The sequence below is a fragment of the Pinus tabuliformis genome, chromosome X (assembly GCF_031772625.1).
Source record: "Pinus tabuliformis cultivar Carrire ecotype Pingquan chromosome X, CPIR1, whole genome shotgun sequence".
NCBI lineage: Eukaryota > Viridiplantae > Streptophyta > Pinopsida > Pinales > Pinaceae > Pinus > Pinus tabuliformis.
Window position 1 is genome coordinate 1,041,940,737 of NC_142308.1, and position 13,982 is coordinate 1,041,954,718.

At 37.1% G+C, this 13,982-nt stretch overlaps 1 protein-coding gene across 1 annotated transcript; it reads right to left on the reverse strand.

The window, feature by feature from the left end:
• Positions 1 to 12,112: 12,112 nt before the first annotated feature.
• Positions 12,113 to 13,585, reverse strand: LOC149143347 (replication protein A 70 kDa DNA-binding subunit A-like). The gene is made up of 2 exons (XM_089451781.1): positions 12,617 to 13,585; positions 12,113 to 12,403 (listed from the first exon to the last, which is right to left on the reverse strand). The coding sequence occupies exons 1-2, from the start codon at positions 13,583 to 13,585 to the stop codon at positions 12,113 to 12,115; spliced, it is 1,260 nt and encodes a 419-aa protein (XP_089307907.1).
• Positions 13,586 to 13,982: the final 397 nt, after the last annotated feature.

Below are 13,982 nucleotides of genomic sequence, written 5' to 3' on the forward strand. Positions count from 1 at the left end.
AATTCAGTAGTTGGGACATGTTATTACAGTTGAAGGTATAACTGTTAATCCTGAGAAAATGAAGACTATTATAGAATGTCTAGTTCCCAAAAACGTGGCTGATATACCATCTTTTATGGGTTTGGTGGGGTATTACAACCCTTTCATTGAGAATTTCTCTCAAATTTCATATCCCATCGCCTCCTTAGAAAACAAGGGAAGGATGTTTAAATGGACCAATGAATGTGAGCAGAGATTCGAGAAGTTAAAACATTTATTAACCACTACCCCCGTATTAAGGATTGCTGACCCAAATAAGGAATTTGTCATTTTCATAGATGCATGTATAGAAGGTGTGGGGGCGGTATTAACACAAGATGGGAAGGTGATTGCTTATGAGTCTCGAAAGTTGAAAGAGCATGAACAACAATGCTCTGCCTATGATTTGGAACTATCTACTCTATTTCATCCATTAAAGGTATGGAGGCAGTATCTTAAGGTTATGAATTTAGCAATTGAGGTTTCAATCAATATCAGTTGGTTAATGCCTGTGAGAGTATCATATATTTGCTGTGACAGTCTAATACACTGAGATTTTGATTCCATGTTGCTTAAGGTGTATGGCTATGATCTTAAGATTATGCTTTCTTGTACATTTACATTTCTATGCTTCCTTGTATATTTTAATACTATTATATGGATTAGTTAAGAGGGAGACTAGGCCGGTAGCTGAATCCCTTTTGGTTGCCCTGGTCTCAACTCCCTCCCTTCTTGTTCGGTGTAAAATTTTTGTTTTCAGGGTTTTGTATTCATATTAGAATCTAGAACTGTCCAAAGTTAATATTGTAATTTAGTTAATCTGGATTCTGTTTGAGTTCAATCCTCTGTGTTTCTGGCTCAACAAGACATATTTACAAGATTTATACTTGAATATATAAACATTTTCAGAAGAAATCACATTGAAGATTTTGGTCAACGCGTTTTGAACCAACTAGTGTGGTTCATCTTCACGACAAGATGAGGAAGCAAATCTAGGTAGTAAGTTAAATAGGAATGTATTGCCCCATTTAATCTTAACATGCAAATTTTATTAATGTTTACATTACTTAAAAATATTGAGAAGTATTGGTGAATACCTTCATTTGGGAAACTATAAATTTTATTTACTAATATAAAATTCATTATTGCTATTATTCAAATTCCTAACTCGTCTTCTCAAATTGATTCTTGGATAGAATATGGTCTCCTTCCACTATTCCAAATTATATATTCATCTCACATTCCCAAATGTACTCTCATATTTACTTGGGAGAAGACATGATCCTCTCCAACTAATTACCAATATATATATATTCATCTCACATTCCCAAATGTACTTTCACATTTACTTGGGAGAAAACATGGTCCTCTCCAACTAATTACCAATATATATATTCATCTCACATTCCCAAATGTGCTCTCACATTTACTTGGGAGAAGACATGCTCCTCTCCAACTATATATATATATATATATATATCTCACATGCCCAAATGTACTCTCACATTTACTTGGGAGAAGACATGGCCCTCTCGAACTAATTACCAATATATATATATATATATATATATATATATATATATATATATTGGCAAGAGCTAGTCAGCCTGCCATACTGCCTCTATGGTGGCTGGTTCACATACATACTCCATAGCTTGATTTGACAGCGCATGTGGATTCAACCATATGACCCATACATCTTTCCGACGTCCTCAGGCTAGACCAATCTTACTCAACTTTTCTGATGTCCTCAAGTCAGACCAATCTGACTTAATTGTTCTGACGTACATAGTTAATGCAGTAAATGTAGTTGGTGGGACATATCTTTCAGACTCAGCAGGCTGGTTAGCTCTTTCCGTGCATGGATATAAATAACCTTAGTTAACATTAATTTCTTTTGTGGAAGTGTGCATGAATGTAAATAACCTTAAATATCAATAATTTTTATTTGAAAAAAAATAATATATTTATTTAATTTATTAAAATTAATAATATTTATATAAATTAAAAATTTTAAATTAATTAAAAATCACTCTATAATGGTTAAAAACATAGCATGACATTGCTACGTCAGACTCCCGCGCTACGACACGGGCTTATCTCCATAGTGGCTGGCCCACGTTTCAGAAGAATTTGACAAGCTCGGTATAGCGCAACTATTTTTTTCTCTTGCATCACTCATATGCTAGTAGTGTAGGAAGATACAAGCAATATGAATATAATTCTCATCACCAACTCTAGTTTTTGGAGTTTTGGTGTTTGAAATCAATTTGCAAGTAGTCTTACCCATATTAACATATGGTTCATGAACAATTCTTTTATATTTTGTAGTTTTTTGATTTAAAAAAAAAAATGATTAAATTGTAATTTTGTTGTTTTTTGAAATGTGTTTTTCAAAATAAATGTAAATTTAAAATCTTTTTATAAATATTGTGAAAAATTCAGAATTTCAACAAATTTCTATTAATTTTTGAACAAATCCACAACCTATAATAAATAAAGCAGAACATTAAAATTTTAAATTATAACATTAAAATTTTAAACCATTATAATTTAAAATGGTTAAATCTAAATAATGTATACAGTTCTTAAAAAAATCAAAATATTAAATTAATTTCAATATTTAAAATATATATTTCTAAAAATATTCAAAATATATATTTCTAAAAATATTCAAAATATTAAATTTATTTTAATATTTAAAATTACAATTAATGTAACATTACTATCTTCCAAAAATCTTATACTCAAAGCCGTCATTGTAAAAAAACAAAAATCTTATAGTCAAGTCGTTACGAAAAAACAATATCTTATAGTCAAAGCCGTCATTGTAAAAAAGTAAAAATTTTATCGTCAAGTCGTCACGAAAAAACAATTTATATAACTAGCTGATGCCAATTGACAAACAATCAATTGATGTGACATTACTGTCTTCTAAAACTCTTATCATCAAATCATCATTAAAAAATTATAATAATGTAACTGAAGTCTGCCCTTTTAACAAAGAAATCCAATTTCATGTAACATTAATTTCTTCCGATAATCATGAAAAAATAAAAATAAAATATATAACTAAAGTAAAAATAAAAAGTATGCCAATTGAACTTAAAAAATGCGTAGTCTAAAGAGGTGAAGTAGTTGCTCAGAAAGTTATGAGAATTTCGGTTATATTCAGAGAAAATCTGGCAAGGATTTTTGTAAATCCAAATTATAGTTGTTAAACTTCAAAATTTTAGGTGTCTTAGACGTTTTTGATGGCGCTGAATCCATTTCTACCATCAAAAACACAATTCAAACCTTGCATCTACAAAAAAATTTGAAATTCTTTTACCCAAATTTCAACCGATTTTAACTGTCCAAACAATACCTCTACCTGATTAGACGACTCCTAAAAAAACCCTCGTCCTATCATATGTGTTTCTATTCAACCCTTAAAAAAAGCATTCTACGTGCAAGTGGATCATTGATAATGTGGCTTCCGAAATAAAGAACTACAGTATTCCAATTGACCTAAAACTAGCAATTGTCCCAAAAGGTACAAAGAGAGGCCGATAGGATTAGTAAAAGGAGGAAACCTCTATAGATAGGCAAGCATATATAAAGCTCAGTAGTGACGAAGGCACTAACCACGATGACCAGCGTGTACCAGCGGAAAAGTAAATTACAGTGTTTTACATGGTAATTGAAAAGCGGCGAATTAGATTTGCAAATATTAAAACAAATCACTTACATTGGTGGTTCACACTATAACTAAAACATTAACTAATTGTAAGATGCTTTTCATAAAATTCATTTAATATCATTTATATAGATGAACCAAAAAATAGTCTTGTGCAATTGGATGAGAAAGGGTTCATAGAAGTCTTTTTAAAGAGAGCGAAATAATGGACAAAAAGCCCACTCAGTTGATTCCAAAATCCCAACAAGAAAACATAACAAAAACATAAGAGATAAACCCAATCAACTCCAAAAATGTGAATTTGCAGTCCTGCATCTCAAAATTGCAAGGCAGACGTTTACTGAAAAAAATACACGTAAGTAATTGCTCTTCGTTATATCTTCTTGAAATGCACTTCTAAGTACTAAAATAATACGTTAGAATACCGCAGTCCTAGAATATGAAGCATCAAGATATTAATATAGTAAGTTTAATTTGATCTGCATATGCTAATACCCATCTTTCGAATCTGCTTAGACAACTTGAGGACACGCTTGTTAGTTAGTTTCAAAACTTTGGCACGTTTAATTAACAAAACATGGTATGTGTCAATGGAGAACCCCAATCTATCATTGTCCAAGGAAGGTTGGGTCATTTGACAAAAATGGTACTAAGTGCTGATACTCTGTAATGTTGGGCCTAAATGTTAACATTGATGATGCAACCCAGGTTTGGATCTGCCCTTTCGGCCCAGGGTCTGGCCATACACACTAATTCATTAGGGGTAAATCATAAATGGGATTATTACATTTTCAGCTACGTAAATGAATGTTTGCTATATAAATGAATGTTTTTTTTATGTTTTCTTTATATTTTCTTATTTTTTCTCTCTCCTCATTTTTTGAATGCGAAACCTCTAAATTCCATTGTTTGTCTCATTTTGTTTCCTGTTTACTGTTTCTGGTAACATAGTTTTGAGATGTTTAATATTCTTATTGGAAGAAATGAAGAAAAAATTACAAGGGATGGTTGTTGCAAATGATCAGTACATTGTATGTCTAGTAGATTCAGTTGGATGATGTTTGGGTGAAGGTTCATAGGAGGTTACTATATTTTTTAAGGTCTCTAGCAGTTGAATGCCATTCAAAGATAGATTACCACTGTATTGTATTCAGTTATGAAATAATTTCCAGTTCAGTCTTTCCTGCTAATTGTTTGCAAAGAATCGGACTGTTTTGGTGTTGGAAATGGAAGGTGGTTGTAGGGAAATCAATTTATCATTGAGGAGAAAGTTCAAACAACTTTCATAGCCCAGAAGGTAACATGCCACCTCCATCAATTATATACATTCTGTCTGGAACATGCCTTCGTTGATGCAGAGTTCTGCAATCTGGACTGAGAGGAAAGGGTGGCAAGCAGACTCTGGTTATCAGTCTCATATTATTATAGTTCGCTTGTCAGTCTACCTTGCTTTATGCAATACACACACACACCTGTGAGTTAATTTTTAGTGTAACTGCTTCTAGAGTCCTAGGCAGTTTTCCTATGGGATACATTCCTACAAGCAGCAGAAACATATTCCCTATACACTCTAGTTTTATGCTGTATTAAATCTAAGCGGTATCAAAATTCTATGTTAGTAGATTGATCTCAAGCTGCAACGGATGACAAGGAGCATTAACAGATGCTTGGAAATTAACACAAAAACCAAATGAAACGCAGTGTTGATGGATATTGTTAACATTTTATAATTAACCTCTTCCACTTACCATATTAAAGAAGAAGCTTCGCTGAATGTAATGGTTTCTGAATATTGTCGTTGATATCTAGAAAAGAGTAAAAATTGTGTTTAACTCATATTATAATTAGTATTACAGAATGGGCTAGTTTTATATTTCAAAAAAGAAACCCAGCACTCTCATTATCGTATTTTGTAGAAGATGAAATGGCAAGGGGAGATCTGGATTATTCCAAAGGATAAATGATGATACAAAAGGCTCAAAAAAACCTTATGGTTACTGGTATGTCCTTTTGAACACCATTAGTGGATTGTTGATGATGTGATAACAGATGTTAAATTTTTTTAGATAAGTCATATGTTACTGATCAGAAAATTGTAAGTATCAATACGTGGCAGCAACCTATGGGTCCATATCGTCTTTGACTTTTCACAACATTGTGTCTAGTTGAAGCCATGATGCCTTAACCACCTCTCCTTGTGGATCTTCTCGTTGATTATGGAGTAGTATATCATTCAGACACTGCAAATCATAACCTACAGCTATGATTTGCTGTATGTGCTTTTGTGAACATGGACATTGCAGTTGATAAGAAGAAATATCATATGACCATTCTCCATACAACTGTTAGATGATATGACAACAACATCCCTTCCACTTTTTTGTATCATTTAAATGATTTTTAATGCAGGGCTATCAGATTATTTTAGGATTGTGATTTTGGACATCAAGGTTTAGTTTATTTCTTTATTATGGTGGCTGCAATGAATGAATTTATATTCCATTCATTTTTACTGCATGTGGATAAATGCCCTTACTACTTTTTCACTAGGTTGTTGTAAACATCGACCTATCTAAAGTGAGAAACGTGTTTCTTTATAAAAAAAGTTGTTGGTTGAATCATAAAACCCAAAACAAAGAGCAGTGGACCACGTACTTGAATACTCTTTGTTCATACAACAGAGAACAGTTCTATTAAGATATAACTAAACATGCCAGATATAAGTAAAGATATATACAATGAAAGTATTCGTTGGCTTCTAAGCATATGTACAATAAAAGCATTATGTAGAGATGTAATTGAGAATGAGCCGCTAATCATATATGCATGATGGGCCATGGCATCGGCAACACCAGTTAGTGTTTATTGTGGTGCCATCTTGTGCGAGTTGTTCTTGCAGTTGATGTCGCATCTACCTGTGTGCATCCCTTTCATGGATGTGAATTGTAATCTTAAGTAGTTTCCTTATATTCTTTAACAACGTAATTGCTGGGTGCAAACGGTAAAGTGGGATGGATTGTTGTGGCAGGATCCTTGTCTGCATATCTTGTAATGTAAGTTCTTGTTGCTGGATTTCTTCGCAACACTCGTACAACTGTCGTAGGTAGCATGTATTCATACCTGTTGGCATCCAAAAAGGAAACACTGTAAGTGACAATGAATATGTTTGACGATTTTGTTTGAATATTCGAAATAAATTAAACGATTCCAAATGAGTATAAAATCATATGAAATTAAATGTAATAGCAAGAAATCTATGTGAAACTTCGTTATGTAGTGAGTGGTGTTTACCATGTGGGTAATTCTGGAAGGCAGGTTGTATGATTGGCTAAAGTGTATTATCCTGGATAGATTTTGATGCAAGGAATGATTCCTCTTGCTGTCTACGCTTAAGATATGGATTCTTGTGCATTTGTGCAATGCGGGAGAATGGGAATGTTGGATTGATGTGTATGTCTGCTAGTGACCGCACTCTTGAAATTGCAGTGAATGTTAGCCCTTGGCATTCTCTGGTGCCGATGTCCACTATTGCTTTGTCTAATGTCATTCCTTGTGACTTGTGTATCGTTAAAGCCCATGCCATTTGAAGTGGTATCTGACGGCGTGCACCCCTTGTGATGGGAGGAATGGGTACATATGTTGGGTGTGAAATGTCCCACGGTGTTCCTCTGTATTGTTGAAAGTCAACAACCACAAAGGATGGTAATGCTAGGGGCTTTGAGTCAGTTGAATAAAATATTGAGATGACCTTCCCAAGCGCGCCATTGACAAGGCCTGCATGTACCCATAAGTTGCTGGTGAGCATAACTTTTTGTTCACTGCATAAGAGCACCTTTGCAGGTAGGTGCTCATCTTCTGTTGTAGGAGTTTTCTGTCTTTGTTGTTCCGCAGAGCAAAGTGCTACTGGGATGTTCAATTGTTTGAGCATTTTCTTATTATGGAAGACAACTGCGTTGTTTGTTGCGAATAGGTGCATGGACTCGTCGAATGTGCATTTCTCTTCATGTGTAAGAGATGAACTTGTTCTTGACATTAGATGTTGCCAATCTTCAAGTGTAGATATTCCATTCCTAAGATTTGCAAGTATTTGCCGGAAAGAAACCTGGGACGAGCTAGCTCCTTGTTGACGGAAAACGGTTGAAAGTGTTATGAATATGTCGAAGCTGCGCCAAAGTGCAGTGCCACGCGATGTCCCAGCATATAAAGGAATGTCTTTTATAGGTGGTAGTTGGCCTAAATCTCCGACAAGGATAATTGAGCGATTACCAAATGGTGTATTCCGATGAAGAGGGAATGCCTCTCTTAGACGATCGTCAATGCGAGAAAGCATTTTCGGACCAATGAAGCTCATTTCGTCAATGAGGATGTATTCTACATGACGGAGTTGCTGTTGCAGGTGTAGGAGCGGCTGGCCTTTGAGAGGATGCATTGTCTGGATAGGGATATGAAGGGCAGAGTGAATTGTGAGGGCATTTATGTTGAAAGCTACAACGCCGGTTGGTGCAAGTAACAATAAAGGGTTTTTGTTGGCTGGCGAGTTTTCCACAAATGCTTGGTGAAGGCATTTAATCAAATGGGATTTTCCTGTGCCAACTGTTCCTTGTACGATGATCTTCCGTGGGGATTTTGGCGAAGGGGTTTTGAAGTGTGAAAAAACAGCGGTGAAAGCTATGCTTTGGGTAGGGGATAATGTTCATGGGGAAGATTGGAAAATGAATGATGTTGGTTTTGAATGGGTGAGCGGTTGAATTCAATGAAATTGATGGCAGTTTCTTGCAAGGGGGGAGGGAAAGCATTTTGTGACCAATTGTGGTTGACATCGAAGTCGCGGTAGCCAATCATGTCGAGGTCATCAATTGCAATATTGTAACCTGGGTGTAGTTGAGAGAGGATTTGCCATTCATTCATCTGCATGGAATCAGGGGGGGTGTGTGGGGTAGGTTGATCTTCAGTAGGTGGGCTTTGTGGGTTTTCGGGTTCGCGATGGACATGCCATGGTGTATATGCACCTTTTTTTTGTTCCCAGTGTGCAATAATTTCTGCATCAGTTGAACCGATATCATCAGGGAGTGTTCAGAAGGGGAAATACAAGAGTAATTCACTCCAACAAAAGGTGGCATAAGAAGGATTAGTAGAGGAAGGAATGACATTGTAATGGGGCAAGACATGTACAATCATTGGGGGGAATATGTATTTCCAGTGGTTTCTTCTCCGCTGGGCAGAATATGACCACGAGCGAGCAGCTTCAAGGAGGGGCAGTGGTTCTAGTGAGGCAGGCCTGTTCATATACGCAACGATAAAGTTTGGTGTCGAACCAGGATTTTCAGTATCTTGCGAAACACGTTTGAAAACAACCCTATTGACATTCAAAGAACGGAATGTATGGCTGCAAAGAGAGAGAGGTAGCTTTTGTAACATATGGCATATTTCTTGTGCACCAATGTCTCTATCTGCAATGGTTTCTGTAAGGAGTTTCCGGATGACACCACTAGTAGGTGCTTCTGGAAGGGCACTTTGTGATAGTCGCGATAGCATTTGACGGTAGCTCTCAGATCTTGTCTCCGCTTTTGTTGCATATTTTGAAATATATTTCAATACAGCATGGCGAGAAAGGACTGGTTGGCAATCAACATTTTCTCTCCAAATAGAGAGTAGATCGGCGTTGTGAATATTCAATCTTTCATCATTGCGAGCAGGGACATAGGTTTTATGACCCTTATCATCAATAAAGAGTGAAGAAGTGGACTTCAATTCCAACGGTACTCCATATCGGCAGCTAAGCACATTGTCTTTCTTACGAAGACAGGAAGATTCATGACACTTTGTATGACATTGAACGCAGTTGACAAGCTCTGTGTAGTCTTCAAATTGATTGGATGCGAATATTGTTGCTGTGTCAAGGAGACACGGGTTATGAATTGTTGACTGGTGAAGCGGAATAGTTCGGTGTTCTGCCTGACGTGGATTCCAAGAAGTTACGTAGTGGTCGAAATATTTCTGTGCATTAGCAACTTCTAATGCATTGTCCCAATCAAGTGTGTCCATGTCTGGTGCATTTTGTAGCCAAAGGAAGCCATGAATGTGTGTGGATCCTCTATGTTGCCATTCGTATCTGAATATAACATGAAGGGTACATTCAATTAATACATGTATATGCAATGTATAAAATTAATGTAGAGGGATATGGATATTAAATAATACCTGCACCAGTGGTCGGTTGCATGCAGGCCTTTTTGAAGGATTTCTTCAAGGAAAATTGTAAATCTACAATGCATATATTGGGCTGTTAGATATGGGTTTTTAATTATGTTTTGGATTTTCCATTTGAAGGGGTTGACTAAAGTGGAAGGAACACTTGTGGGCATGATCGTGTGCAAGTCATGCCATTTAGTATCAGCTGCACTGAGAGTGAAGAAGAATGTTGGGCTTCCTATTTGCGTGATCATGTCAGTCAGCTCAGATCGGCGTTTGTTCCAGAAAGACTGTGTTCCTCGTAGAGCTGACCCAAACCTCATTATTTGCTCTGGAAATCTTGAATCCGGAGAGTCATGAAGACACTGGCGTAGGTCTGATACCATTGTTGGCAAGTTGTTCTCAATGTACTTCTTCACGAAAACACTGGCTATTGCTTGGCTACGGTGGCGCATTAGAATGTTATAAAGATAGTAGCGGAATCTTGGGTGTTGGACAAAGCGGTTATCATGGTAGTGAAGCAAGTGCAAAGCATATTCATGCATTTCAACTTTTGTAAGTCTTGGTTGCATGATCATTGCAATGCCTGTAGGGAAGAGTGTGGGGAATGCCATGGCAAGGAGGCCGATGGTGTTGTATTCATTTATAGCGGTTGGAGATATTGGAGGCCAATCGATAGAGCTTGTTGAACTTGAATGGGTCGAGTGCAAATAGTTACAAATGTGGTCACGCTCAGTACATGAATTTGGGAGGACTGGAACGAAAGAAGAGGGTTGGATTTCTAATGGAGGTAGAATGACATCATCAGGATTATAAGTGGAATCAGTAGTGGTTTAATGGGGTTCAAAAGAGGAGGTGGTTACACTGTGGAGAAGAGAAGAAATGTCTGTAGGGAGATCTGGCAGCGTAGAAATTGTAGATGAATTCAATTGAACATCACGGTAGTAAGGGTCATATTTTATTTTGTATTCAAGGGCTGCAAGGACACGTGATTTGCAAACGTAGAATTCGTAAGCCTTTTCAGATGGATTTTGCCTTTTCACAATGAGGATGTCTAAGTCAGAGAGCATCCGGGGTAAGTATTTGGCAATATTGGTGATATCTTGAGGGAAGCTAATTGTATGGCCACTATATTTATATTGACCACCACGGGAATGAGTGACTTGTAGAATGGGGTTGACACGTGCGATGAGCATTTCTTCAACTTGGGTTAATTGGTGAAGGACACAGGGTTGTTCTCCAGGGTCCATGTTGTTTAGTTCAGAAAAACGATTGGTAGATTTAGATGATGCACAACGAAAACAAGAGAGTCTATTGTGGAAGAGCTTTGTTTTCATTCCTGGGTATGCTTCCTTGCATGTTGTGCAAACATGCAAGGTAGAAAGTCCATCAATCCTTTCTCGAAAGCGACGGTGTTCTTCGTTAAGGGGAGGGTTATATTGGATATGATGAACGTGTGCTGGGTTGGTTTGTATAGGTGGGAGAGCATTTGAGGTGGGAAGGGATGTAGAGGAAGTAGTAGGGTTGTTGTGTTGTTCATAAAGTAGTCGACGTCGTGCATTTATTCGATCCTTTTGTTGTGCATAAAGAATACGCCGTCGCTTGTTTTTGGCCGCAAGTTGATTGTTTGGTGGCATATCTAAACAAGTACAAGTAATAGTTGTTAGTTTTCGTAAACAAGTAGTGCATGTTTGGTATCTCATTTTATTGGGTGCACATCCATTGTGAAATTGGAACATTATATTTTGAACATAGATTTAAATTTTTTTTAGTTCAACATCGGTGAAGATAGGTAGATTAGGTAGAAGGGAAAACATGCAATTAGGAATGCTATGAAATCATATGTTATTTCAGTATCTATCATTGAGAGGAGAGAAACAAGATTAAAAATATTTCGTTCCCTTTTCTTCAAAAAAATTTTGTTTGACATGTTTGAGCGATAAAATGAATAGCTTAGCAAGCAAGGGATCAATGTGTAGCATGTAGACAACGAACGAGAAACATATGTAGTGACTCTTTACAAATGTTGATATTTATATTACGTAAAATGTAAATGGCAAACATACATATGTTGGAATGACTGGAAGAGAGTATTTGCACTGAAAACTACAGTTTTCATCATAATAACATGGGTGTGTAATTTACAAAGATGAGACAATTAGTTGTGTGGAAATGTTTGTTTATGTACAAACAGGGGTGGTAGATGAAGCCCTAAGAAAAAGTTCAAAGGCGGCGAACAATAGGTCGTTTTGAAGCGGACAGTGCTTGAATGTCAGTGAGCGCTTCCTTGCATGCAGATGCATATTGAATTTCCTCTGAATTGATCAGTATTGGTTGCAAGTGTTGAACACCATTGAAGTAATATGTTTTAATGGAAAGTGTTAGCTGGAAGCGGTGTCCTGAAATTTGGCCACAAATTTCCTGTAGATCAGTTGGTTCGATAGAAATTAGGAACACGTATTTTTCCGTGATGCCCATGAGCTCGTTCCCTGCATCATTGAAAACTGTGACGTTCTGTAGATTCCCGGTGTGGTCATGTAGCTCAATTTTAAGTTTGTAACGGTAGTCACATTCTGGGAAGTCACCGTTACATTTTGTACAATGCCAAAGATTGTTAGAATGCTCCACAACCTTCTTCATGCATTGTTTTCCATTGAAATCTAGTGGACATGCTAGAAAGTAGAAGTCATCCATATGAAGAGCAGTAATTATTGCTTGAACTGAAACCCAGATTGCTTTATTAGAGGGCTGCATGCCAGCAATTTCATGAAACGTCTTTCGTGGCAGGGCACGTTTCAAAGCAACACCATAGTTTCTACTCAAAGATGGAGAAGAAGAGCTATAGCCGGTTTCACGGAACCATGCATGTAGTTGCTGAGTTTCTTCAACCTGTGGATTTATTGTGAGAGTGCTCGTTGGTATCGTCCCTATTGTGGTGCCATTAAATTCAGACACGCAGCCTCCTTTGATTGCAAGAATTGGTGGGTTGTCGAAAGAGTAGAATTCAGAAAGATGTTGTCCGATATAGTCACAGTGGTCTCCCCATAATGTTACATCAATGCTAAAACCCGAACTGTCCTTTAGTATGAGTGTTTTCCTTAATGTCTCACTTCCATCTTTTCGTCGAATTGTTGATGCAGGTGACGTGGAAGTAACAACACCAATGACATCTACATTTGTATTTGGAGTTGCATTTTTTACTTCAGCAATATTCTTGAAGTGAAAGCTTTGGTAGGGAAACGTTGGATCATCTGTAGGACATGGATTGATAGTGGAAGCAGCAGACAAGTAAATATCCCATTTGTTCTTGAGGTGGTTGTAGTTTGGATTTGCTTCTCTCACTGTGCCATTTGATACAATGTATAGTTGCCCAACCTGAATTAGATTGTAAAGAGATTCGGCCAGTTCAGCAAATGCAGAAAGGTGGATCTCTTCCTTATCACGGTTGATAAGGTCAAATCTGAAAACTTTTCCTGAGCCTCGCACATTGTTGTATGCCTTCAATGATGTCTTTGCAGATGCTCTACCTTGGATAGACCAATACTTTCGGTAAGGGTTGAGTGCCATGAATGGAATTGTTGTATTTGTTGCCGCAGTTGGTGGAGTAACTACAGAGGGCAAGGTATCTTCAGCTGACGAAGAGCTAAATTGGGCTGAACCCGCCTGTGCATGTTGCAGTGTCGATGTGTCCTTCATCAACGCTGCTGAGTGCTTCACAACTTCAAGCTCAACGACTCAGATGGACCTTATGTAAACAAGTAAGAAATGAATTAATAAAGATTCCATTTTCCTTCTTTTGATGCAAAAAACGGCTAAGCGGGAAAAAGTAAAAGAGGGTGATTTCAAATGGTGGGCCTTACGAGGAGTTTTGGAGCACTGTGCAAGCTGCTTTTTTGAGCAGAATTATTGAGCCAATTTGGATGTCTCCAAAGACAACTTGTGGGCCATATGCGGATGGTAGCAAAGTCTTATGTTGATGTGCTCCATCAGATAGAGTAATGTGGAAGTGCGAGGATGTTGTTTTCAATGAGGTAACGGAACCTACATCGATTATCTGAAGTAGTGGTTGAATCTCGGTGCAACCATTCAGCAA

What these genes read in the sequence shown, in the direction of transcription:
- LOC149143347 (XM_089451781.1), bottom strand. Translation starts at nt 13,585, where the DNA reads ATGAAGGACACATCGACACTGCAACATGCACAGGCGGGTTCAGCCCAA. An exon ending in CCTCTAATAAAGCAATCTGG is followed by an intron (nt 12,404 to 12,616) that starts GTTTCAGTTCAA and finishes GGGAATCTACAG; the next exon opens with AACGTCACAGTTTTCAATGA.